This window comes from Epinephelus moara, chromosome 7 (genome assembly GCF_006386435.1).
Source record: "Epinephelus moara isolate mb chromosome 7, YSFRI_EMoa_1.0, whole genome shotgun sequence".
In the NCBI taxonomy this organism is placed as follows: Eukaryota; Metazoa; Chordata; class Actinopteri; order Perciformes; family Serranidae; genus Epinephelus; species Epinephelus moara.
This window is the reverse complement of record NC_065512.1, coordinates 15,967,641-15,995,397: the sequence shown is the minus strand read 5'-3', so window position 1 is coordinate 15,995,397 and position 27,757 is coordinate 15,967,641. Positions and strand designations below refer to the sequence as shown.

The 27,757-nt window shown below is 41.6% G+C and overlaps 1 protein-coding gene across 4 annotated transcripts in view; it reads right to left on the bottom strand.

Moving 5' to 3' along the window:
• Positions 1-27,757, bottom strand: part of il1rapl1a (interleukin 1 receptor accessory protein-like 1a) — a 278,552-nt gene that overhangs the window by 128,021 nt on the left and 122,774 nt on the right. For all 4 annotated transcript variants that reach the window (XM_050048581.1, XM_050048580.1, XM_050048583.1 and 1 more), the window contains exons 4-5: positions 24,920-25,106; positions 23,381-23,534 (exon numbers count right to left, since the gene is read on the bottom strand). In XM_050048581.1, the coding sequence (XP_049904538.1) occupies positions 23,381-23,534; positions 24,920-25,106 (341 nt within the window). The remainder of the gene's footprint in view (positions 1-23,380; positions 23,535-24,919; positions 25,107-27,757) is intronic.

Genomic DNA, 27,757 nt, shown 5'->3' with positions numbered 1-27,757 from the left:
TAGTCTGCCAGAGATCCTCCTACGATACACTGAGCCCCTTCTCTCCTTCTCTCTCTCAGATTCTAAAAAGTTGGTTCTTGTGCCAACATTCACATCCTATTACTGCATGTCACTGTCTCGCAGGTTCCCTCAAACTGTGGCTCTGTCTGGATAGCGGGTCGTGGATGTGCTGCTGCCATGGTCCTGCCTGATGCCTCCGACCACTGATTTATGATTAGTCATACTTCTACTGTCATTATACACATATGATTATATTTGTCACATACATATACTATCATATATTAATACTAATAACATACATGCTACCAAAATACTATTATTATTAAATTATTACTAACATTAATGTTATTGTAGCTATTATCATTACTGTCTGCCCTGCATCTCTCTCCGTCTCTCTCTGTCGCTCTCTAATGTCTCATTTTGTCATATGGATTATTGTTCATTTCTCATGTTGACCTGTTCTGTACGGCATCTATTGCACATCTGTCCGTCCAGGAAGAGGGATCCCTCCTCAGTTGCTCTTCCTGAGGTTTCCACCATTTTTTTTTAATCCCCGTTAATGCGTTTTTTTGGGGGCGTTTTTCCTTATCTGGGGTCCAAATCAAAATGAATTGAATTGAATTGAACTGACATACCCCAGAGAAACTTCATGTAAAAGAAATATCTGTTTTCATCGTATTATTTGTGTTCTCCAGAGTCAGATTTGGGTGCATCCCTAATTTTTTTCGTCTTCTAAGAGAGACAGACAGTTCATCAGTTGTTGACTTGTGAATACAGCGATGGCAGGGGAGATGACTGTAGTTAGCTCACTACACACTAACTCAACCTCCGCAATCCCTCATTCAACACTGAGCATTCTCTGCATTCACTAATAGATTTCCTATTCTTGTCTAATTAAAACAGGAAGCCTTTTTTTTCCCCCTGAAAGGCTCCAGAGCTATATTGAGGGGTGGAGAGGTCGCTGGGAATCCATCAGATGTGATGCAGTTAATCAGCATAAAGCCTGCTCCAGTACACTGCTAAACAACAACTGCAGGAATGGACCCAGCCCTCACACTGCGCCACGCTTGGACTCAAAGCCACGCAGGCAGAGAAGCAAGATTAAATTCATATACATCATCTGGAATATTTTTTAAGGGAACTACAACACCTGGCAGTTTCTCTATTCCCTCTTAAATGGCTAATTAAAGGGGATTTAAAAATAACTACAGAGAAAGTCGGAGAGGGAGAATGTGGTGAGAGGGAGAGGAAGGTAAAGGGGTTTGTGGGAGAGAATATAAAGAAAATGAGAGGACAGAGCCCTCGCCCACGGTAATTACCTGTCTCTCCTTCCTATCTTTTTGAGCGACAACAAAAGAAGTAAGAAGAGGAAGGGAGACAGGGGACAGGTGGAGGAGAACCAGAGCCAAAGGACAGCAGAGAGGAGAGGAGGAATAGTTGAGCATATACAGGAGGAGAAATACAGCTATGACACTCCTCAAACTCACATCACTCTGCAGCAAACTGGCGGTAATGCAAGCTGAGTCAACCTCCTCCAGCAATGCACAATTTACCTTCCTCTTTGTTCCACACACCTATGATTAAGATACAGTAAATATCTGATCTTGGGCTAGACACAGCGAGGAGCAGAGGTGGTCATGGAGACAACAGATGACATTTCCTATCATTGAGCGTTTGACTAGCTCAACAGGAATGTAAGTGTAATCCCAGTGAGGAGAATGTTGCAATCAGAGACATTTGTCAACACGATTTCACCCACACCATCAGCTACCTATCACCTAGTCATTGCTATAGCAAAGAAAATCACTATATGGGTACTGCTGGCACCTATTAGCATGATCTCGTCCAATTTCTCTGGTGCGCCTCCTGCTTCCAAGAAACCAGCTCGTCTTTGGCTGAGAGAGGCGATGAGACTCACACCTGTGTGTCCAAAATGACAACTGGCTTTAGGGAGGAACAGGTGGAACGGAAACTCTGCCATTCACATTGCAGTTATCATGACTGGGCAGGCATGCACGGATGGATGTGTACATACAGTACACACACAGGTATGTGCGTACAGCGGATGTACAAAGCCGCGGACCAAAACAAACATGCCAACATATACACACACATACGTATGAGCAGGCACAAACAGAGGCACAGACAACAGACTGTATTCGCACACACGCACACAGTGAAAGCAAACTGTAGATGCTGACACTGGCTTCCTGGACAGCCTCTGTAACTGTGCAGATGCCAGAGGAGGAGAGAAAGAGCGAGCGAGAGAAGCAGCAATGCTGCTGTAAAGACATCATTTCCATTGTGTACCAGGGAAAGTGGTGGCAACACAAAATGGTAATGACAGTTAAGGCGTTTAGTCACGGACTCACTGGAAGGAACTGAGAAAAAAAAAACAGACCTCATTTTGACATAACCGTCATTCTGTAAGGCACCACTGTTGGGTCCAAAAATAATTGTGACGTGGAAGGACTGAGACACCTCGAGAGACCTTAAAGAGAGTTTACATTTACAGGAGAGTGGTGCTTATACATACACTCACAGGGGATGTGGAACCACTTTTACTCCCGTCAGTCTTCATTTGAACAGTAATATAAACTCAATTGTTCTCACTTGAATGTAAATCACAAAACAAATCTGGCATCAGAGAAGCATTTGGCAGAGCATGTGTACATGGACGGCCCAGTCATTTGCATTGCACACTTCTGCAAACCCCACATTACATTTACATTCTTCCTCTGAATCATTTCAACATTTCTACAGTGATGTAATATATTAGCTGACATTGTCACAATGAGGTGAAGGATGACGGTGGATTGTATGTACCTGCCAAGCTGTAGACCACTGTTTGAGACCAACAAACATCAAGAACAGTCTTTTTTTGGTAACCTATTGCAGCATTTCTTGGGTGTAAAGTAGGGTTGTCATGAGAACCGATACTTCGGTACCAAGTCGATGCCAACACGCAAAAAATACGTCGGTACCTGTTTTTTTCCCCGGTACTATAAGTACCAGATACGACTTTGCCCTCAGCGGGCCGTGTTGATTCCTGTCGAAACTGACGGGGGCAGTATACGCGCGTCAGTCTGTGCCGAGGACGAGTGCAGAAGAACACCTGTTCTCCATCGTCTTTGCTAGAAACAATGGCTTCCACAAGTGCTAGAGCTTAGATCGGGCCCAAAAAATCCAGCCTGACCCCACCCGAGCCAGTGCATGTTCTGTCCGAGCCCGTCCCGTCTTGTCCCTTTAACTGTAATTATGAGTCCGAGCCTGGTTTAAACCCGTCTTTTTTTAAGAATACGAACGTGGACATTGAAGGCTGACTCTCGTCTTTCACAAAAACGAAGGGCTTCGTAACCGCACTGCAGTGCCATGTCAAAGTAAAAACAAAACTACATCAATATATATTATATATAGTGTGAATAGAAAGAGGACTGAGGCCCCATCAGAGCTGAAGTTGACTAGAAAGAGAACTGAGTCATCATTCAAATGAACTGACAATGTGAACACAAAAAGAACTGAGTCCATTTTCTGTTGGTCCACTTTTTGGTGCACTTAAAGAGGACTGAGTTTGGTTTGTTTATAATGGACTATATGCGAAATCACCCTTGTTGACATGTGGTGTTTCCCAGCTGCGTTTCCCAGGCACGTTTGTGCCACGATCCTTGGTGTATTTCACTAACTTGTCCCTGCGTCTCCAGTGGCTTTTGTGCAACCAAACATGACCGTTTTAAGCCAAACCCTGATCTTTTCCGAACCATAACCAAGTATTTTTTTGTGCCTAAACCTATCACACCATGACAATCAGTTGGCATGGACAGAGGTACACCAAAAACCTTAAGTACAAAACAGAAAGTGTTTGTCCCACATCATTCAGATCCTCGTATCATTATGTCACCAGACAAGAGTCACATTAAGTGTGTGTTACTCAGGAGCATCAACAAGGATGACATCTTTTCTTCCAGGCAGGCGGGAGCGCAAAGGGCACTGATGCTTCCCAGGTCAACTACATGTCAATGCACACATTAAACATTCTTATGAGGAACAGAATGAAGCATTTCTGTACGATTTAAAAATCCTTCAAAATAGGGACACACAATAGGGACTCCTTATCCTTATCTCCTGTGATATTTACTGTACACAAGCAATAAATCACTCGATAGTATAACCAACACAACAGTGGATACAGTCCACAGGCCGAGACAGGCCTATCTGTTATGATGAAATGAGATGAACTGATTTTAAAACACATCTTTACTTAGCTACTCTGTTGTTTCTTCATTTACAGTAGAATATTATAACTTCCGCCTTCAAGCCTTGTAAACATCTAATGTAACCATAACCACTTAAATTAAATCTGAAAACAGATCAGTGAAGACCAACAGGCCTGGTGTGACCATCATTGTATGACAAATAAATATGAATCTTACTGATCTCCAGTCAGTGAGAGTAACAAATCCCACAAACTAAAATGCACACTGACTGTGGCTCAACCACTCACATCGTTGTAAACATGTTAACCTTTCCTGCTGCAGGGTCCAGCCTGTGGTCAGGGAGCACACACACTCTCTACAGCAAACAATGTAATATGCAAACCTGGGCTGCACTTTAACCCAGCCTCGGCCGTTTTCACACAGCAGTAGGGTGAGCACTAAAGCTTACATGTGGCGTTTTAATTTTCCAATCTACTCTCATTCCCATGTGTCGCATAGAGCACAGGGCAGCGTGTGCACCTGAGGACCATGGGGACAAGTGTTCCCGACTTCGCTTGTTTTTCCCTTTTAAACTGCAGCTTTTGCATTTTGAAAATTGCGTCCTATTACACCGCAGTGACCGTTTGAATGGGATTAATCGTTGAGCCCTGGTGGGAGGGCTCTCCTATATCAGAAATCTCTTTGTGTCTCCACCCCGAGGCTGACAAGCTTTGAGTGCGCTCTATATGGTATGATTTAGAGTACTGAGTGACAGGGAAAGGGCGAGGGTTGCATCAACCTTATGAAGCTCCATAACTCCAGGGGGAAAAAGAGTGAGAGGTGAGGGCATACAGAGAAACACACACACACAGGAAAAATAAGAGCAAGAGGCAGATGATGTCAGACATTTGTCATAATTGAACCTCACGTAGAGTTGCGTGGTTTAGTTTGGTTTCCACCTCCTCTCCAAAAACACTGACAACAAAATCCTTTCATGTTCCAACTTCTCTTCTCTTGTGTATGGAAATATACACACAGATGCTCACACACTTATTGTACCCCTTCTTTAATTTTGACTCTACAGGGCTTGTCGTATATTTAGGGATAGTCTATATATGAATTATATTCCATGTCTCACTGCTTGTTGCATGTAGGATGTATACACTGACTTTATTGTGAATGTGGAGTAGCCACTGGCATGAGCCTTCCTTTGGCGTTTTGGCTCTCTCCTTCTCACAGACACAAAATGACAAACATGATACCCCACACGCAGTCCCCTGCCCAGTCAGATCACTCTCTGGGTGATAATAAAAGGAGGTAAGGTTTGTGCTTTTGTATTTGCGGGGCTCCAGACAGTGACTATTTTGTCGTATTTTGCAACCATGGAGCACCAGTTCAACCTGACATATGGACTGGAGAGCTGTTAGTTTGTTTCATGCTCCCAGTGTATAAATCCTTAGTTTAATGCCACTGCTGTAGCATTTAACTTTCTGCTAACAGCTAACAGCTACTGTTGACCGGAAGCTTCCCCTTCACAGCAAAATATCAACACTTCCAACCCGAGAATAAAAGCATCTTTAATTTATTTCATCATAACAATACCTTATTCAATTTTACTGTAACAGTTTGTACTTAACTTTACTATAATTGTACTTTATTTAATTGTATTATAACTTTAACTTTACTGTTAAAATACTTAATTTAACCTTATTGTAACAGCACTTTGTTTAACTTTTTTGTAACAATACTTGATTTAACTTTATTGTAACTGTACTTTATTTAAATTTATTGTAACAGTACTCTATTTAACTTAACTGTAACTGTACTTTATTTGACCTTATTGTAACAGTACTTAACTTTATTGTAACACTGCTTTGTTTAACTTTACTGTAACTATACTTTATTTAACTTTACTGTAACTATACTTTATTAAACTTAATTATAACAGTACTTTAAACTTTATTGTAACATGACTATTTTAATTTAATGTAACAATACTTTATTTAACTTTATTATAACACTACTTTGTTTAACTTTACTGTAATTGTACTTTATTAACTTTATTGTTACACTACTTTGTTTAACTTTACTGGACCTGTACTTTATTTAACTCTATTGTAACACTACTTTGTTTAACTTTACTGTAACTGTACTTTCTTTAACTTTATTGTAACACTGCTTTATTTAACTTTATTCTAACACTACATTGTTTAACTTTAATGTAACACTACTTTACTTAACTTTATTGTAACACTGCTTTATTTAACTTTATTGTAACACTACTTTGTTTAACTTTAATGTAACACTACTTTATCTAACTTTAGTGTAACAGTACTTTATTTAACTTTATTGTAACAATACTTTATTTAACTTAATTATAACAGTACTTTATACTTTATTGCAACAGTACTATTTTAATTTACTGTAACAATATTTTAACTTTAACTTTACTTTAACTTTATTATAACACTACTTTGTTTAACTTTACTGTAATTGTACTTTATCTAACTTTATTACAACACAACTTTATTTAACTTTATTGAAACAATACTTTAATGTAACACTACTTCATTTAACTTTATTGTAACAATACTTAGTTTAACCTTTCTGTAACAATACTTTAACTTTATTTTAACACTACTTTTAATGTTCTGTAACAGTGCTTTGTTTAACTTAACTGTAACAATACTTAAACTATATTGTAGCAGTACTTAATTGAAATTTATTATAACAAAGATGTTAAACTTTACTATGACAGTACTTGACTTCATAGTAACAGTGGATTATGTAACTGTAGCACTTCAGTATTTTGGTAGTCTACAGTAGTTCAGAGGAGTTTTCAAAATACTGAAATATATATTGTGTATTGCGATGTAGCCTAAAATCATTGTAATAATATTAATAGGCCATATTGCCTATCCCTGTGTGTACTGTGTCCACTGTTGCTCTGTGGCTGAGATCAAATGTGTGACAATCTCTCTATTTTCTGTCACCATCCCCTGTGGTTGTTAATGGTCACCTTCTTATCTTTTAATTGGACGGAGGGCTTTCTGGAGTGCTCTTTTCTTAAGGACACTGTATAATGAGAGGGTTATTTAGGGCCCCTTAATTGACCTTCAGCCTTTTCAATCCTGTCATAAGACCCACACTGCATATGACATGGTTTTGATTATAACAGAGCAAACTTTATTCTGTCGAGACAGCAAGAACAGACCCAAAGTTAGGTGGCCGCTGCCTGTTGGAGGACAGAAAAGACAAGGAAAGACGAGGAGAAGCGAATGTTTGCAGGGAGAAGTGAGTCAGGATGTAAAGGGGCCAATTACCACCGGACTCCTGGCAAGGAGAGCAGGAATTGCAGGGAGATCAGAGAAACAAAGGCCATAACATGATCAGTGTCAACATGGCCAGCATTGTATTGTAACTTCATTAAAAGGCAGGAAGACAGGGAGAGAATGAGGGTAAAAACCGCTAATGTAAGTACAAGGTATACACTGGAAGCAACAAGCTCAGCCACAAAACTTCCCTGCTTCTTGTTCAGATTAAACCACACTGAGGCCATTAGTTTGAATGAAGCTACAGCTGCGCAGTTATTCTCTCAGAGCAGGAACTGGACTCAAAACATAACAAATCTACAGCTTCAGAGTAGGTGCTTGAACACCTGATAGGCTACATAAAGAGAGGGCGGGAGAGACTCACACACACACACACACACACACACACACACACACAGAGAAAGGCTCGATCTGTCCTCTCCAGAGACAGAGGATTGAAAGCAAAATGCTGCACTGACATGGCTGATTTACGTCAGGAGGAGAATACATGACAACAAAGCTTTGTTTTGCTATTCACCGTGGTGGATGTACCGCTGCACCAGCGAGCGGTGGGCTTACACCTGCAGTGTTTCAGCAGGCTTATAAGGGCAGCACTCGTGAAAATGTTTGTCAAAAAAAAAAAAAAAAAAAGGAGCCCAGTAATATTTGATACTGTAGATTCCCGGAGAGTTCCATACATTTTAAGCAGCAGAAGGCTTTGATGCTGGGGAAGATGCAGAGAGGCAGAGATTCTAGTTTTCCACATATAAAACTATCTGTGCCCTTGCTCTTGCCAAAATTATTTTGTTTTTGGTGTTGGAGCAAGCCCCAGAAAATATATATATTTGAAGGTCTTTTGTACACTACAGAAAAGCATGCATTTTGCAGTGGTTTAATAAAAAATATCTTGGTGCGTAACTGGACAAAATAAATAAATATTAAAAGAAATATAAGGAGGCCATTATGCTGAGGATCTAAATAATTCATTTCATCATTTAAGCTCAGATTCAATCTTGAACACAATGTCACACAAACGGAAGTGCGATATCCTTTGAATGAATTTTGGGAATATGAAGGAGGTCTGATGTGTTGGTATAACAGAGGCATGTCAGATATACTATATAATCAGGGGCCACACCATTGAAGAGATGTTTCAACATTTTAGGTAATGAGCATTTTCACTTTTCGTCAAGAGTTAGATGGGAAGATGGATACCAATATCATATCCATCATATGAAGCTGGAGCCAGGAGGCCATGCTTTTGACTTGGTCTGTGGCAATAAGGGATGGTCTGCTGCCTCTAATACCAAATTTCCACCAAAACTAGCGCTTGTATATCGTACACATAGCATCTATTGCATAAGTCTGTCCGTCCTGGAAGAGGGATCCCTCCCCAGTTACTCTTCCTGAGGCGTCTACCATTTTTTTCCCCGTTAAAGGGTTTTTTGGGGAGTTTTTCCTTATCCGCAGGATGTCGGACAGAGGAATGTCATATGCTGTAAAGCCTGTGATTTGTGATTATGGGCTTTATAAATGAAAATTGTATGTGGGTTTTTTAAATGCCAGAACACTCGCTAAAAATAGTCACTAGGCTGTTTTCCCATTGCCAGTAGACAAGAGCTGTGTACTGGTAAGTCATGTTCAATGCACAGACAGGCCAAAAACAGGTAAGTAAACGATAGGCACATGTAGGCCAGTGAAAATGTTATAGTGGTCACTTCTTTTTATATCTCTTACTTGTTCAAGTGCTGTTGGACAGAGGCGGACAGTGTTTTGTGGTGGCATGTCATTACATCTCACCAGTAAAGGTGCTAAGATAAGCATGTTCACCCAGGTGTTGTATTCTATCACTGCCAATCGGAGCTGGTGCTGATAAATGCCTGCGACTACTGCAGAGTGAATGTTGATTGTAACCTTTCCCATTACATACAAAAGCCAGATGTTAACAGGTGTTACTGGGTCTTTTATGCAGTGGGAAAGAGGCTTGAGCTTTTGCACTCAACACTAGAACTTCATTTTTTCTGTTTAAGTGCAGGATGTTTTGTGACATGCAGATATTGATGTCCTCCGAGCAGCCTAAGCGGTCTAAATTGCTCATGTTATCATGCGATAGTGAAATACAGGGTTGTGTATCAACCACACAGCTCTGATAAGTAACGTCAAGTACTTATTTAGCTGCCAGATATCTCACCCCATCTGTATAGTGCAGCGGGTTGTTACTGACAAGAGGCTGAAAATCACTGGCTTTTGAAATAAAACCATAAAAGTATGTTTTTTTCCAGATGTGTATTCGCAACCACTGAAAAACACTGCTTAATTATTGACCTACACTTCAAAGGGCTTCAAAAGACAGAATTATAATTTTAATTTCAGCTCTCTTGCTCTGGTACCGGCCCTATATGCTCAGATAATGATAACAACCCGAGACTGAGGGGGTGTGTGCGTGGGTGGAGTGGGGTAGGTCAGGCAAGATTAATTGTGGGGGATGTAAATTTCATTCGTCACACGCAGATTGATGTCAATTTTAATTGAATTAAAACAATGTGAACCCTGGCCTGCTTAGAAACTAGGACAGCTGGTGAATAGTGATGAAGTGAGTTGGAGAACACTTGAGAGACGGGGGGAGGGGGAGGGTGGAGAGGTTAGGGGTGAGGAAGACAGACAGAGAGGGAGAGGGAGATTAGTAAGTGATGAGAGTGATAGTTGACCTTAAACTAATGAGCCATTCTGCTCCACCCTACACTGGTAATACTATCATTTCATGAGTGACTTAGCTGCTCAGTACGGTCATTAAAAGTGTGTGGACTCAGACGTCTCACAGATAATCTTCACACCAGACTTTCTGGTGTCATAATTTAAACTGCCAGAAGAAACATACAGAAATACTCAAAGAACACACAGCAACATACTACGACTGTGTGTCAGGGCCATTGGAGCGGGGCCGACCCGTGGCATAGGCAGTATAGTCGAATGCTAAGGGCGCCATCATCCATGGGGGGGCGCCACAAATGGGAGAAGAAAAAAGAATCAAAATGTTTATCTTTTACTATTTTTTACTACTTTTTACTATTACTGCTTTGAAATATAATGTAAGGCCACAACAACATAGCCTGCTAAATAATAGAGAGGCCTTTTTATACTTTACCTGCTCTCTGGGGGAGATGGGCGAGTTATCCGACGTCACGTGAACCCCGAAACATGCTGTATTGTTATCACGTCAGAACGACAAAAGCTCTCTGGTGCCCACCCAACTACCACGACACTACTGAGTGGAGTGTACGTGGAGAGAAAGAACATGAAATCAGCAGGAGAGCTGGTTATCGTTTCCTCTGAGCAGCCGGTGGTCGCAACGAACAGTTCAAGGAGGTTGCACTGATTTATAATGTGAAGCGTTCAAGCTCTATTCAGAAATTCGTTTATGTTTTCACAGCACTATAAATTAGATATTAGAGAGGGAATTATGATATTAAAAAAAGGCTTTTACTAAGGCAATTAATAACAACAAAAAAACAAAACAAAAGAAACACCAACAGAAAAACATCAGCTATCGGCGAAACATTGGTATCAGTATCAGCAAAATTGGTGCATCCCTAATTCAGTTAGAAAATTAAATGTATATTTCATTATTATTGATTTATATGATTATTCGGTAACACTTTACTTGAAGGTATCTACTTAAGAGTGACATGACACCGTCATAACTATGACATGACACTGTCATAACTATAACATGACACGGTCATGAACCTGTCATGAACATTATGGACATGTCATACACGTTTATGACTGCTGTCATTAAGTGTCATTTGGTTTTTGTAATGACAAGTTGACATTGTTTGGGTTGTCTTGATTATGACAACTTGACATTAATCAGAGTGACATTACCAGAAAATTGTCTTTGTCATGACAAGTTGACATTAAATTTGTTTGGGATGTCCTGTGAGGTCCTTATAATGACAACTTGACATTAACAAGAAATGCACCTCTTTTTGTGTTTAGGACACGTTGACATAATGATTATTATTGTTATGACAAAGACATCTTCTGGTAATGTCACTTTGTTTAATGTCAGGTTGTCATAAACAAGACAACCCAAACAATGTCAACTTGTCATTACAAAAACTGAATGACACTTAATGACAGCAGTCATAAACGTCTATGACATGTACATAATGTTTATGACAAGTTCATGACAGTGTCATGTCATAGTTATGACAGTGTCATGTCACCCTTATGTCGATACCGTCGAGTAAAGTGTTACCGATTATTCTAACACATGTACAACATGTTACTGAAAGCAAATTAGCTAGTGTGTTAGCTGTGTTGTTTATTTGCATTTTGGTAATAAACGGCAGTACTTTGACTGCTGAGCTGCAGCAAACGGTTTTTTTTGTTTTGTTTTTTGGGCACCAAATGCACCACCACGTCCTGCACCGATGACGTAGTCCTCCCATCAGGACAAACTAGTGTTTACACTGCAGAAGATATGTGTTCAAATTCATCCCAAACTACCTCAGCAAGTGGTTTGAGTTATTGGATCACAATGCATCTTGGTGGTCGTACTTAGCGCTGTCCACTTGTGATTGGATGACCCAAAATGTTAATACCAGGTATGAGCAGGCTCTGTGAGTCTGATCCACCTTACTCTTACTCCTCCACAGCTCCAACCTCTCATCCAAATATGGTCACTTCTGGTTCCAAAAATCCAAGATGGTGACAATTAAAAAGCAGCCCACAGACGAATGGGTTTCACGTCAATACATCCATTATTTTTACATTCTATACTCATAGCAACATATAGATATAGACAAAATCTCCATGAATGTCCTCATGGTCTCGGCTCACAACAGTGTCAATAATGCAGATGGATATAACAGACAGTAGGTCATACTGCACATATTACACACATCACTGTGTACACAGGTGCATACATGTGTGCAGGGGGGGTCAGACTAAGTCAACTGCTGGAGTAACACTTATCTCAGGTGTTATTTTATCATCTTCCCCCCGAGAACATGTAGCTGCAGGCTGAGTGTTTGGCGTGACTGCAATGTATTCACGCAAGACTCGAGCATATAGACTGAGAGATGGAGAAGGGTTTCAGTCGAGAGCAAACCCATCTCATGTTGTCACCCCGCGCCTCTTATCTCACCCCATCCGCTCCTCTTCTCTCAGCTCTCCGGGATAATATCAGCGCTAATCGCTAGCCCCTCCATCCATCTATCCACCTTCAGCCTGACAGATGGGGGAAGGAGAACAGACAGAGGAAGGTGTGGAGGCCACAGCTCCTTGAGTCTCCGCTGACTGCTCCTGCCTCCGTCCTTTCCTGCTGCTCCAACATCCGCTGTGGCGAGATTACGCAGCTGGCAGGGTAAAAGTCAAGCTATCGGCATGATAGATAAATAAATAAATAAATCACCAAGAGGCGCGCACAAAGTCCTGCTCACATGCGTGCACAAAGGCAGTAACATTTTATAAGGTTGTGGAAGTGCTCATGCTTCTGAAGGTGACCCCGCAGCAGAAGAACTGTAAGGAACCTTTTACTGCGATGAGACAATGTCCTGGATCACCTCCCCACACCTCAGCTCCTCATCACACACACATACACACTTCCTCTAAGACACACAACACACACTGCATGCATGTTGTCGTGTCTCAAATGTGAGATCAAGCCCAGAGAGGTAAGGGCAATCAGGTTACCGTGAACGCTGATGGATGAATCTTAAACGTATCGACGCCAGCTGCAGTACGTCCAGGACAGAACACCCGCAACAGTCACACATATATATATTTATTCACAGCACATGAAGCGTGCTTCCCGAGCATCTCCGCTTTCACTGTGGATATACTACAAGACACGATGTAAGGTAGATGATTCCTCTCCTCCCCTCGATTTCCTCTTGCCCCCCGCACCTCCAATTCACTGTGCCAAATGGTACATTTACATTGGTCATAACCTCAATCACCATGCTCGCAGGCGATGCTGAATGTGCAGACAGACATTTCTACAGCGAGGGGATGCAGACAGAGGTATAATGGGAGCAATAGATAGAAACCCACGCCCGAGGCATCCATCAAACCAAACGACTCCATTACAGTAAGTCCGACAGAGGCAAACGGTAATGTGCACTGTGATAAACACTAGGATAATAGTCTGTTTATAGTCCTGGACACACTGTTTCTGCTGGGAAACACTGGCAAGGAATACAGATAAGATACAGGAGCAGCAACCCCTCTATCTTTTTTCATTCTTTCTATCTCTTCCCCTCTCTCTCCTTCCGCCGTTATCAGTCACTTTCACTCCCTTGTTCTCTTTATCCTTTTCCGCTCCCTCTGTATAATATTTTCCTTCCTACAGAACGCAGAGGGAGCTGCATACATCAGCTGAACAGGGCTTTTATCTGGTGTTATACTATTGTAGCATTACCATCGCAGCGCTGGAATGAGGCCTGGGAGAACCATAAAAATTGAATAGAAATGATTCAGATGTACTATTAAAAAACAGACACATTGCAGCAGACAGTCGTGGGCATGCATACCTTAAGAAGAGAGACACACAAGCGGCCATACATGGCAAGGCATACGTACTGTATGCGCATGTATCAATTAATCATAGCTGGGTCGTTTCGGCTGAGGCGTTGCTTCTCATGTCTCTGATAATAGAAAGGGGTAAACACAAGAGTAGACTAATCTGACCACGCTCCGTATTCCTCAGAGAGGAACCGGGAAATAGCAAACCTGCTGCAGCTATGAATCAATTATAAGAGTACACAAAAATGCACTCTCTTTACAGATGGGAGGTTGAGGTGAAGAGAAAAACAAAATCTTTCCATCTGTTGATAACGGGGTTTTTATTCTCAATACACACCCCAGCGCTGCACAGGCTGAACATGTGCTATGTGTCCACATGCTCAGAATAAGACTACATTTAAAAGCACCCTGACATAAAGTAGGGAGAACATAAAATGAGGCAAGGGGTCGCTGTTTCTTTTGCATTTCTATTAACCCGAGGGGCGTCGGGGGCTTGATGATGGGGTTCCTGGATCAGCCTAGTCTGGGAGAGCCTGTGTTTATGCCCATAGTTAACCTCTATTACAAGACTGACCTTCAGTTCAGATGGCAGCTCTTCTTTTGCGTCTAATAGAGGCTGTTACACGGTGCGGCAGGGTCAGAGCAGTAGACACACACACACACACACACAATCTGCAGCGAGGCAGGGTCACAGCAAAGGCCAGCGTCTATTGCATTATATTTAAGATCAGTTAAACTTAATGACCTCCTCCATCCTCTTGGACTATCAAATAAACTACAACATTAGCATTCGCAGCTCAGGCATAGTTTGGCCTTTAATGCTTGCCGTCCAGGCCATGTCGGTTTTTTACAGGATGTGATAAAATGTAGATAATCTCACGCCCACTTGAGGGGATGATGGTGTAGGTTTTATTAAAGGAAATGAGCCTATGGTTGGAGCGAGCTAATCTAATTCTACCAGGATACTACAGCTTTAAAGAGGAGGTGCCCCACTGCTATGGTAATAAGGCAAAATGCTTTAATAATGTAGAGGCAGCCAGAAGCTGCATAGCTGATGACACAGAATGATGATAGGCACCTATTGTGATGCTGTGAAATAAATCATTTATTTGATTTCTTTTTTTTTCACTACTCCCTTGTTATCACCTACTTATTTTGCATTATTGAATATTATTATTATTATTTTCTCCTTTTCTTTTTCTGTCTTCCTTCCATATTTACGTTCAGTCAGGACGACTTTCTTTATCCAACTCCCACCACCTCCACCAATCAGACTATGGGTGTCCCCTCTCCTAGATAGCCAATCAAACTTTGCCATGATCTCCTTCAGCCGTTAATGTCGCTGCTGCCAAACATTCTCCTCTCTGCTCCTGTCAGCTGTCATTTAAGGTGCCCTGCTCCACCCTGTTCACCTTCAGTCACCTTATGCAGAGCCCAGGACGAGCTCATCAAAAGCCCACTCCTCTTCACATCCAGATCCTCAGCTCCCTCTTCATCTCATCACCACCACCGGCGTCTAGACTCCACAGGAGTTGGGTTCCCTAATCTACTATGACTTCACCTCCTCCTGGAACAGATGACATCACCATGGGGTCTAATTGCCAGAGACTTTTCACATTTCCCATACTTATGTGCACATGTAAATAAATATTCCTTTCTCTCAGAACGAGTCTCTCCTGATCGAAATAAATTTAAGTGTCAGCAACTGCAAAATCTTAATATTAGAATTTTTATGACCGTTATTTTACCCTTGTTTGGTTCACTATGTTTAAAGTATATACTATTCTTTCTAACAAGTATAATTGACAGCATACACAAAATTTGGAACCTTTATTTAAAGCCACCAGAAACTTGGCTTGAAATAGTAAATAATGCAGACATGATATCAATCAATCAATCGTCATGTGGAATTATACAAGGTACAACTCCAGTGAAATCTGATTCCATCAGCTCCTTTAACTTGTGCACTTTCATTTAGTCCTTTTTTTGCGTCGTCTTACATCGTTGCCTGCTGCTTTATAACTATCCATGTTTCTAGATAGTTCTGGTAATCCAAGGTTTTTGGTTGTGGAATGATTTAGCTGTCCACACATCCTGACTTCTACAAGATGGAAAAGCAGGAACAGGACAGCACCTCACATTCCCACCAACACACCAGTCCTTATTCACTGTAAAGCACACACCTCCACTCCTTCTCACGCCAGAGTCCTCTGCTTTGTCGGATCAGCATATGGGGAAAAAAGTCACCTGGCTGATGGCACTGTGCAAGATTTAGCCAAGTTTTGGGGAATCAGAGGATATCACGGTTTGTGATATCCGACACTGAATGTTTTCTAGTTTAGTGGTTCCCAACTGGTGGGTCGTGGGTCCTCTGAATGGGCCGCAAGTGACTTGCAAACATGTCAAGTTTGTTAGAAATGCACATTATTTTTGAAGTTCAGTCAAATTCCGCCACAGAGTTTTTATTTTGAAGGGCCGTTTCCTGCTGTAGAGTGCAGGGTTCCTACACATTTGGAATTTCAAAATTCTATACTTTTCCATACCCTAATTTCTCGGCGTTTTTTTTTTTTTCCAGAGAATATGCAACATCTGAGTAAATATATCCGTGTATCATATTTCACATCATATTTAATTATTCTTAATAGGCGATTGTAGCCAAGTATCATAATGGCATGTAAATAAAAACTCAGGTAAGTTCAATGTCTGGGCTGAGGCAAAAAGGTTGGGACTCTGGGTGCAAGCGATGCAGTAACGAGACGTCGGTGTTTTTTCCTTTCATGTGGCTCAGAATCGCCTTCTCCCCCATGTTGGCGATGTCAAACGATTTCACACAAAGCTTGCATCTAGCTCTGTGTGTGAATTGGGAATCCTTGGCCAACCAGTATTTATATACGGTATTGTCAAGCCATCCATCCAAAAACTTGCATCTACCCATTGTGAACCACGTGAAACTCGTCTTCTTGTCGAAGGTGCAGTGTTGGAGTGAAACTTGATACCTGGGGGGCTGGAGGAGGGTCATGGGGCAGCGGACTGGACATACCACTTGTCAATCAGGTAAAAGGGGCGGTATGTTTTCTGAGACGTTTGCTCTCACACAAACTGTGCTTGGCCCGGCATATAACACGATCCGGATTGATTAAATTATTTTAGGAAATACCTAATTTTCTATTTTAGAAAACAGTATTTTAGAACAGTGGTAATAGTCTGGAAACATAAATATTTTTCCATACTTTATTTTTCATTTTCCATTCTTTTTAATACCTGGAAATTCATCAAATTTATTTCCATACTTTCCATACTTGCGTAGGAACCCTGAGAGTGAGTGAATAACAGACAGCTACTTGACAGAGACAGCAAACTAGCTTGACGTCATGGCCGAACGCAAGTATGATGCTGAATATATTAAAATTTGTGGACCTTGAACTAATGACTAAGGAGAAATCTGGACCCTGTGGCCGGACCAATTCAGAACCACTGATCTAGTTTATTTTCCAACGCCTGTACGATGGCTGGCAAAGATGAGTGCCATGTGCAGCATGCATGGGAATAAATTACAACTTTTGAGAACCGGATACAGCGGCTCTGACATCACTTGGTTACCCTCTGTGCTGTTGTTTTTGACATTGTGCAGCGCTTGCATGTAAATCTGATCGGCTTAGGATCAGCTATATCTGAGACAGACCAGTCGGTCCACAGTCATGGCTGATCATGCCGAAAATCATCTAATTTCATTCACCAGCCTATCACTCGGTTCATCTCTAATACATATCCTGTCATGTTCCGTTTTCTGTTGATTTTGCACCAATAAAATAATAAAAAGAAATAATTTTCTCTACATAGTAATTGAGGGTGTTCTGCCAGTTGCATGTTTTCTAATGAATATGGGACTCTGGGTCGGTCACGCAGCGTTGTCTTCATTTTGGAGATGTGCTCCACGTAAATTATTTCATGTACTGTGAAAAAGAGGAACAATTGTGGGATTCCCACGTCAACCTGCTGCACTGAAACTGTGGAACATCACAACCTGGGTGTCAAATAAAATTACCTCCTCTAGTTTGATGCCTTATTGACGTTTCATTATGGGAAACATGCGTCTAGGAACCTCAGATAGTGTGTGGGTGTTTCTGTGCTGCTGTATGGGAGTGCATGCTCATACTGCATACATCTGCATGCAGGTGTTACGCAAAGGCATACAAGACCCTATGGTTGGTTTAAGAAGAACAGTGAGAATGCAGAACAATGGAAAATAGGTTCGGAGCATGAAAAAAAAATCAAGATTAAAATTACTTATTTCTTTCTTTTTGCCGTCTCTGACTCACTCTTGTTCGTAGGGTTGATTAACTCCAAAGCTTGCTGTTGCTATTGTTCTGGCTTCTATTACTCAGCCAGGTTTATTGGATATTCATACCTCACGCTGCATACAGGCACGCCAGGCTCATATATGGGAGGAAAATGTCTCTCACTTTACCAGGCTGTCTTTCTCCGTCTTCATGCTGCTTTATACACCTTGCTCCCCTTCTTTCCACGCTCTCCTTCCTTCTCTTTGTGTCATTAATGTGAACTGTGTATATTTATAACCCAATAAAGCCTTTATGAGCACCATCATTATAGAACACTGAGGTCATGCTGACAGGCTAACAATCACACAAGGGTAAAGCCAAAGTACATACAGCATGTGGCCAACATGGGTGTCATTCATTCGCCAGACATACAAAGTGTATAGCACACAGTCGCCCACATTAAATCCATTAAACATGGATTCACAACACCACTGTGAACAGCAGCATATATCTCAAAACATGGGCAAATGAAACCAACCAATACATGTAGAAGGAGGAAAATGTGTTTTTTTGTCTGTGAAATGGGCGAACTGACCCTTTAAAGTGTGGTGCAGGACCCAAAACTGGTTAAGAATCTAATGGACCTGCTGCTGGTGGCCTCTCACACTGAATACAGCATTACGTTACCCATGCATGTCCTCAGGAATTTCTAATTTAGGTACTTTACAGGGAAGCATGGACACACGGAGCGCTTGGAGTACTCCACTGCGATGGTAATGGTGATAAAATGAAACCTAGTGTAGCTTCCTCCTCATATCTGCCTTATATTTATTGGGTCCCACAGGGGATAACATGCCGGCCCATCAATCACGAGAACAGCCAATCTGAAAGCCACACCTCGCGTTTTAGCCTCATCCAATAACACACGCCTGCTGATGTGGAGGTGTGTATCTCACTAGAGTTTGCCGGATAGGAGATAACCTGTGTTTCCCACACTGCGATCACACAAGAGCAATGACCAGCCACGCAGAGAAACACCACACAGGACACCAATCAAGTGTTAACAATACTTCTGTGTGAACTAACACACAAACCCACACACACGCACTACGACACCCGCTGAGCTGATGCATCCTGTAATAGAACTTTACAACAGTACCTTGTTGGAAACACACGAACATCATAGCAGCTTGGGCAAAACCAAGTTGTTATGGTTTCGATGTAAAACCACTCATCCAACGTGATGCAATAACCAAGCAACCAGGCTTTTCTGAGCTTTCTGCCTTTAATCCATCAATCTCGATTATATATTTCCCAGCCCAGCCGCCGGAATAAAATGTTGGCATTGTACGTTTCTGCAAACCACGAGTATGTTACATTTGTCGTTTTATAAGTATGACGTAATTCAGATTACATGTGTATGAGCTAAGTTTTTCACTAGGAGGAAGAGGGGATGGTGGATGGTGAGACACCGAAGTGAAACAGCTGCCAAACATCAGATAGGAGCATGCTACCATTCAAAAGCATGTCATTTTTAACAACAGGTTGGGAAATTTCCAGCCGCATTTGCAGCGACCAAAGCGAATATTTTTTAACCAGAGTTTAGAAGATGTCAAGCCATGTTTGTAGCGACAACAGTAAGAGTTTTTTAAAAAGCATTTGGGATATGTTCAACTGTGTTAACAAGAGCTTGGGAAGTGCCTAGTTGTGTTTGCAGCACCTAAAAGCGCATATTTTTTAACCCTTTGAAACCTGGAGTGACACTACTTTTCTTGTGTTGCTTTCAGACGCCTTTTGCAATTATTTAAACCTTTGAGCCTTGAGCAAATTGGTGCAATTTCTTTCGAAAACACTGGGAAAAAAAGGCAATGAGCAACTTGGTAAGAAGTGTTCCACAAACCACAAAAAAATAATAGATTTAGAAAATTATTTAAAAGAAAGACTACAAAAAAAAACTGTATTTGATCGCTTGCTTTTAACTTTCTTTCGTTTCTTTCTTTTCTTCTTCTTCTTCCTTTTTCTTTTTTACTAATTTTCTTGCAATCTTTTTTGGGTCATTTCTTCGTCCGCTGCTCGTTACCTTCTTCCCATGTTTTTCAAATAAATCAAGCAAATTTGCTCAGGTTTCAAAGGGTTAACAAGAGTTTGGAAGATGTACAGCCATGTAAAGGCCCATTTATGCTCCCTTTACGTACGAAAATGTATACGTCCGTTTCAAACGATGTTACCGTCACTGCCCACACATTTCCATGCGCCCTTTACGTTGGCATGGATGTTAACCAATATATCCACCAGGAGGCAGCCCAGCGTCAAAAGTTTATGACAACAACAAACTCAAAAACAAACATGGCGACTGTGGAGGAGATATTGATAATGTACCTCTTGCATAAAGGGAAAAAAAAGGGGCAGCATTGTAGGAGGCGGTGGTCGGTGAAGCGGTTACATACATTGCGACTGGAGGACGGAGAATTCTTTTCTCTAGTACTGCCAATGAAAGAAATTGAATTGTTATTTCTTCTTCGTGTCTCACTAGAGCTACGTATCGGGTAGTGACAGCAACACTGCCCCCACGGTTCCCGGTGGTACTGCTCCGTTTGGCCCGTATCCGTAAGCTTTATGGAAACATGCAGAAATACGGACGAAATGAATGCAGAGCACGGACAGAAGGCTCCATCTGTATCCGGATCCGTATTTAATGTTGAGCATAAATGGGCCTTTAGCAGCAACAAGAGGGGGTATTTAAAAAAGAGTTCAGGACATTTCCAGTCACGTTTGTAGAGGTAACAGCGAGTATTTTTTACAACAGTTTGGGATGTGTTCAACTGTTTTTGCAGCTACAAAACCAGATTTTTTTCCCAAGCCATTTTCAGCCATGTTTGCAGCAACAAAAGGTCATATGTTTTATTTCTTATTAAAAGGTTAATTGGAAGCAGACAACCAACCAGAACAACTTACATACTTGCAGATACAAAGAGTATTGTTGGTTTACAGCAATTTAAACAACGTGACTTAAGACCTTTTTTCCTCATTATCCTCTTTAAAAAAGTGTGTCCCTATAAAGTTTTCTTCAACTACTAAAGGGATGTATACGTGTATGTATACAGTACATTATCAACTTGGCAGACATTCCAGTACATTATTTTTAGTTGGTTAAGAATCCAGGTGTTCTTTAAGGGATCTATTAATTTGTGGCTATTAATATGGGATCCTGTTTAACCATATATTTATAAATCTATTCATCTGTAGACGAAGTGAGAGGATCATTTTTTCCATTATGTATATTTTATTAACTCTATCTGCACATTCTTCTATTATGGGGTGGTCAGAAAGCAGCCAATGTCTTGTAATAGTTTTCCAGCAGATATCAGAACACAGAATCGGTATTCGTTGAAATGTCCAGCTTGAAAATCAGCTATTTTATTTTATTTTCAGCTGTAAGTATTTTTTATGTTGAAATACTGTCTAATATTGTGCATCTTGGACCAAAACTGTCTTATTACAGGGCACTCCCAAAATATATGCCAGTGACTTGCATCCTGGCTCCCGCACAATCTCCAGCACTTGGGAGTCTCTCTGTAGTGTGTGCTTTCTGCTTTGGGGGTAATGAAGAATCTAATTAAACATTTCCAACCAAATTCTCTCCATGTACATGTATATGAATTAGTGCACTTCCATTGAAAGCTGCAGTCACTATACCATTACTCCCTTGAAATCACAAAATGACCCTCATTTTTCCGTTTACCTAAGGTACTCTGGAGAATGGGATTTCTTTAACATAAAACCCTTATATAGTCTGAATGTAATACCTTTGTTTCATTCTGACATGTAGGATCCTATAACTACTTTCAGCACTGGGTCAAAAGCTAATATTTTTTTAACAAGAGCTTGGGACATGTCCAGCTGTGTTTGCAGTGAGAAAAGCTGGTATTTTTTGGGCCATTTTTAGCCATGTTTCAGCGACAAAAGCGTACATTTTACACCAAAAGATGATGTTAACCACAGAATTGTCACAATGTAAAACTGAAAATTGAAATGGAAAGAAATGTAAAAGTGTAACATATTTTTTTGGATATGAAAAGCACAAATGTTCCATATCCGTGGTTTGCAGAAATGAACAATGCCAACATTTATTCTGGTGACTGGGTTGTATATCTACACTGCACATCATCCTAAGCAGCACTAAACTGATGCAGTGGGGGCACGAATGAGGTTTCTAAAAAACTGAGGCTTTTAAAACATTTTTTCATATTGCTGATTGCCATTTCATTACAGCAAATTGGAGGTCAGGCAAAGCTCATTTAATTCACTACAGCGTCACTGGGCAAAACCACCATTTTAAGTTTTCATTTGTATGCTGCAATGCTACTGACAGGTAGCGCCAAACAGATGTACACCAGAATACATTGGGTGGGACTAGCTAGACTAGTTTGAGAGAAAGTAAAGGAGATGGGGGAAAAAACTGGATTTGACCTTTTCATCAACCTAAATCAGAGGCGGTTGACCTGGCAGTGCTCTGAGCAACCGATCCCTACGTCTCACCCTGCAGCACGCTCACGCCGAGAGAGAACAAATGAATGCATTTATTTGCCATGTGCTCACCTTGCAGCTGTGCAAGGCAACGAGATAGAGAGGGAGGGAGAGATGGATAGAAACAGAGAGGAGCAGGGTAAGAGAACTGTAAATCTCCTGACCTTGGTCCTGGCTCTTTAGCTCTCTGTGTGAAGGGGTTTAGCCTATAGCCTTAAATATTTCAACACCGCTTGGTTGGCTGGAAAGTGCTGAGTTAGAAGAAGGGATAGAGGCCAGGCCACAGCATTCAACCTCCCCCAGCAATTAACACAGCAGCAGGACATCGCTGCAGTGCTCAGTGGTGTGTGTGTTTGTGTGTATATGTGTGTGTATTTGTTACCATTCATTCCTTTTCTTCAACCGCCTGCAACTTTTAGAATTGCTCCTCTATTGATTCCCCCAACATTAAGAGCAGAGTTTGTAAAAATCAACGCCCCAGACCTTCAACAAAAACACACTTTCATCTATTTTCCCCTTGCTTCTCCTGAAGACTTACCGGTGACTGTGAGTTCAGTCGTCCTTCTGACCACGAAGCCACCATACTGGACTTCACAGGTGTAATTCCCAATGTCATCTTCCTTTACCTCCTGGATAGACAGGATGTCTCTCTTCTGGATGATACTGGCACGCCACTGCTTTGGACGGCACTCCTGTACATTAGAGAAGGACAGGCAGGTCAAACTTAAAACTTCGCCCTGAAGCTTACTATTGATGAATGACTGGAGGGGAGGAATACAAAACAACTGGCAGTGGACAGATGGGAAGTGTGCTGCACATGGTCAGGAATTAAATATTCTGCCCAAGCTTGACATTATGAAATTTAAGACCTTCCCTCTGCCTCATAATGAATTAGATCCATAAGATTTCAAGTGGTCTGAGCCGGACATAAAAACTTCCCAACGTCACTGAGTGTTAAGAGAGTGGATGAAGTGGTGGGGATGCATAGCTTGGCACTCCGACATAAAACCTCCATACAGTAAAACGATAAAGCTTGGCCATTATCCTACTTATCTGATCAAGATTTATTGCACAGAACTAAATATTCTCCATTCAATACTCCAGTCGAGCCACAGAGGACGGGGAATGTTATTTACACTGGTCTCTGCTGGCAAAATAAGTGTGTTTGCGCTGCGTCTGTGAGCATGTGTGAATATATGTGTGTGTGCAGGCACAATAAGTGTCTCCATGACACGATCCTCTCTGCAGACCCTCGGCGCTCTGGCAGGGACAACGGTGGCTCGGCGGATTCTATTCCACCATCGCTCCCGGCAACCTTTGAATTCAATCACTGTGGCTCCGCAGTGGTCCAAATAACTCTGGGTTCCAGCACTCCCAGTCATTACCCAGACCGTAATTGAATTCTGGAAAAACCTAGAGGTCGAGCCCGGCCAGCTAATCTACTGCTGATCTGCCTGTGATTAGTCTGGCCTGAGCCCTTCGCCGGGATGCACTTTGTTGTCCGCAGGCCATGCCTGACCTGGGAAAGGCAAGAACCCAGGTGAGAGACGGGAAGGTGCATGCTGAATAAAGATCACGGGCAAGGAGCATTTGGAGGGCATCCACTCATTCCGCAGGGCAGAGAGTGACATCGCACAATTTTCTCCTCGCACAACTTTTGTGTTCATTATAAAAGCCATCTCAGAGGCCGACCTCTGCTCAGCCCCTGCTCCCTTTAGATGAATTACTCTTATGTAATTCAATTCAATTCGTGATCATTTGCATCCATACATAATCTGCCTAAGTGATCTGGAACCACGTTTCCAACAAGGCTTTTAAACATAAACAGCCAAGAAATTAGATGAAAACAAACCAATGGACCATTCAAGAATATTTCTCGCTTGTATAATCACAAAGACAGATGCCTTCCTTATTACTTTTCCCTAGAAAATAACAAATATTCTAGACACACACGTGCAGGCAACAAAAACATAAATGAACCTTGAGGCAAGTGCATAAATGATACACAAATCACACAGCAGCACAGATCAATAAAACAACAGAATCATAAACACGCTCAGTCAGAGAGTGAGCTCACCTTGAACCAGGTGATGTCCGGCTCTTTGCCAGGTTCGACATAGTCGTCTATGTCAGGACAGAGGATGTCTTTACTCTTGCTGAGCTCAGCCTTCTCGGCTAGTCTCATGTTGGAGTTGTAGCACAGGTTTGTGTCATTCTCCGCCACGGTCAGAGACATGGACACCTTCATGCAGTACGTGGAGTTCCTGTGGGCAGAAACAAGGAGATAAATATTCACCTTTACTTGTCGGAACATCTTTATCATATGTCATACTGTCAAGGTTGGAAATTTGATGTCAAAGGTGTTGGTGGGACAGTTAGTACAGACACAAATCATGAGGGCTTCAGTTTTTCAGGCAGCCTGCCACTAAAGGCCAAAACACACTGTCGGCGAACGCTACACATCAAAAAATACACCCTATTGTTTTCAATGTACAACCCCACTCTGGCGGCGGCGAGACACTCATCAGCACTCCTGGACATGTCGCCCTGTGGCACTTTACACCACTGTCCTTTTTCCAGGCCCCAAAATTAAATGCACCCCCCTCCCAATTCACTCTCTTTTCAGCTTTACTGAGAACAAAACAAAATCATGTTTTTTCATAATTTCAATATTTCCCCTTGAGTTGTACCAAAAAAAAAAAAAATCCAGCAAAAAGTGATTAAATTGATCAATATATTGACCCAACCCAAAGGCAAAAAAGTGCAGAATAAAACTACTCTAAAGATGGGATGTATTTCTTTTAAAGAAAGTTACTTTTACTCAAAGACATATATGATGGTATGTTGGCTGGGGTTGGGCACCAAACTCTATTTTCAAGGGTACTGCCTGAATTATTTGGTATTACAGAGAGCCAATTCACGTTAAATCCATCAGTGCCAAATGTCAGTACCTGAGGGCCCATCTGGGTGAGAACGTGAGGGTTTAGACAATAAGCATAAAGTGCCGCAAAACACCCTGACGCCTGGCAGCCAGCCAAGGAGCTCTGCAGCCATTCCACTGGCTTCTGGCGAGCCAAAACTATCGCTATAGCGCCGATCTGCCACGACAGTTTCGCATCAGGTGTGTTTTGTTTTTTATATCATTATTATCCTGTCAGAGCAGCCACACATATACACACAAGCTCTATGTGTGATTCAAAAAGAACAGAGGAACAGAATTACATTTTAGTCTGCTACATCACCCCTGCAGCTTGTTCAGAAATTATATTTTTGTTATCATACAGAGAAAGTAAAGGATTGAAAAAAGGACTGTCACACTGATTCAGAAACTCTGCACAGAAACAATTATGGTGGAGCAAGTTTTAAAACCTGTAAAACAGAGCGAAAATACGTGAATATTAAACAAACTGCATAAAATAAATCTTTTACACTTTGAGACATATGAAAAATATATTTAATTTTTTATAATTCAAGTTATTATTGGTTTGAAAGGCTTGGTACATGGCATACATGTATTATTTTGCAGGCATACAAGAATACAAGGCACATATTTTCTATACTGTGGAGGTGGACTCTAGAAGGAAAGAAGGAAGAGAAACAAACCAACAAACAAAAACATGTCACATATGTCCTTGTACATCACTCTAGAGGGTCATAACTACGTAGGCTTATCTTCTATTTTGATATGAGTCCATAACCGGTCCCAAGGAGATACTCCTTTCTCCTGATCGCCATTTATTCTACTGAGCATACATTCATAAGATACACTCATATTTCCACCATTGCATTAACCCATTCTCTCAATTCCGGGGCCTTTGTCGTCTTCCGGTGTCTCAGAATAACTCGACAGACAGTTATTAGACCCACAATATTAGAGAATGCACACTTGGATACGTTTGATATCTGCAACCGATTTCTAATACTCTAATCCAGAGTGGTCTGACCAAACTACATTCCCATCCCAGTGTCAAGTGGTCAAATACCACCTCCTGAAAAAAGTGCAGGGGACATGCCCCCTGTGTACCTTCTGTAAATGACACGCCTTTACACCGCTATATCGTCAGTACTGATGTTACAATATAAAGAACAAGACAGACATTGACACTACACACACTCAAACAAGTACATTTTTTTGTCATCTCCCTTTGATACCCATTTAAGTTATTTTTATCCTCCTCAATCCCTCCTCTGACTCCCTCCCCCTCCCCTATGTTTGTGGGGTTAGCAATAACGACGTGTTCAGCAGCTTTACCGAGTCAATGACTCACACTCACGACCACTATTGGATTTATGGGGGGAGTCAGCCGGGGCCTGGGAATGCTAATCAGAGAAGAGACAAATGCTGAGAGGGCCTCACAACATGAAGGAAGGAGAAAGCTGCTTGGTCATCACAAGGATGAGGTCCCTACTGCACACTGCCCCCTTCATCTCCCAGCAACCATCAACACACCTCTGATGCACACGAGCTGACAGACATGAAGGATGTCCCTCTCTCTTACTGTCTTATTATTGTCATCATAATCATCGCGGTCGTTTTCAACCCACCTCACTGATGACACGATGCCGCCCCACTGCACCCGCCCCCTCAGAAGTGTTGGTGACAAGGTATTTCCTACTACACTGATTTTAAATAGCCAAAAGTATGAGGACATCATTTTTTTCCTCTCCTTCGGGAGACTGTCCACATGATTTTGGAGCCTTACTTCAGGGATTTGCTCACTTTTAGCCACAAGAGCAGGTTGGACACATTTTTTATTCATAGAGCGCTTTCCTACACACTCAAAGACACTTTACATGACAAGTTTGATAAAAGGCAGAGTAAAGGCAAGAAGTAGCACAGCATGTCAAACATTAAAAGAGGCCCTGATGTGTTTGGGAGGAGGGTTTCAGAAGAAGGGGCAGCTATGAGGAAGAC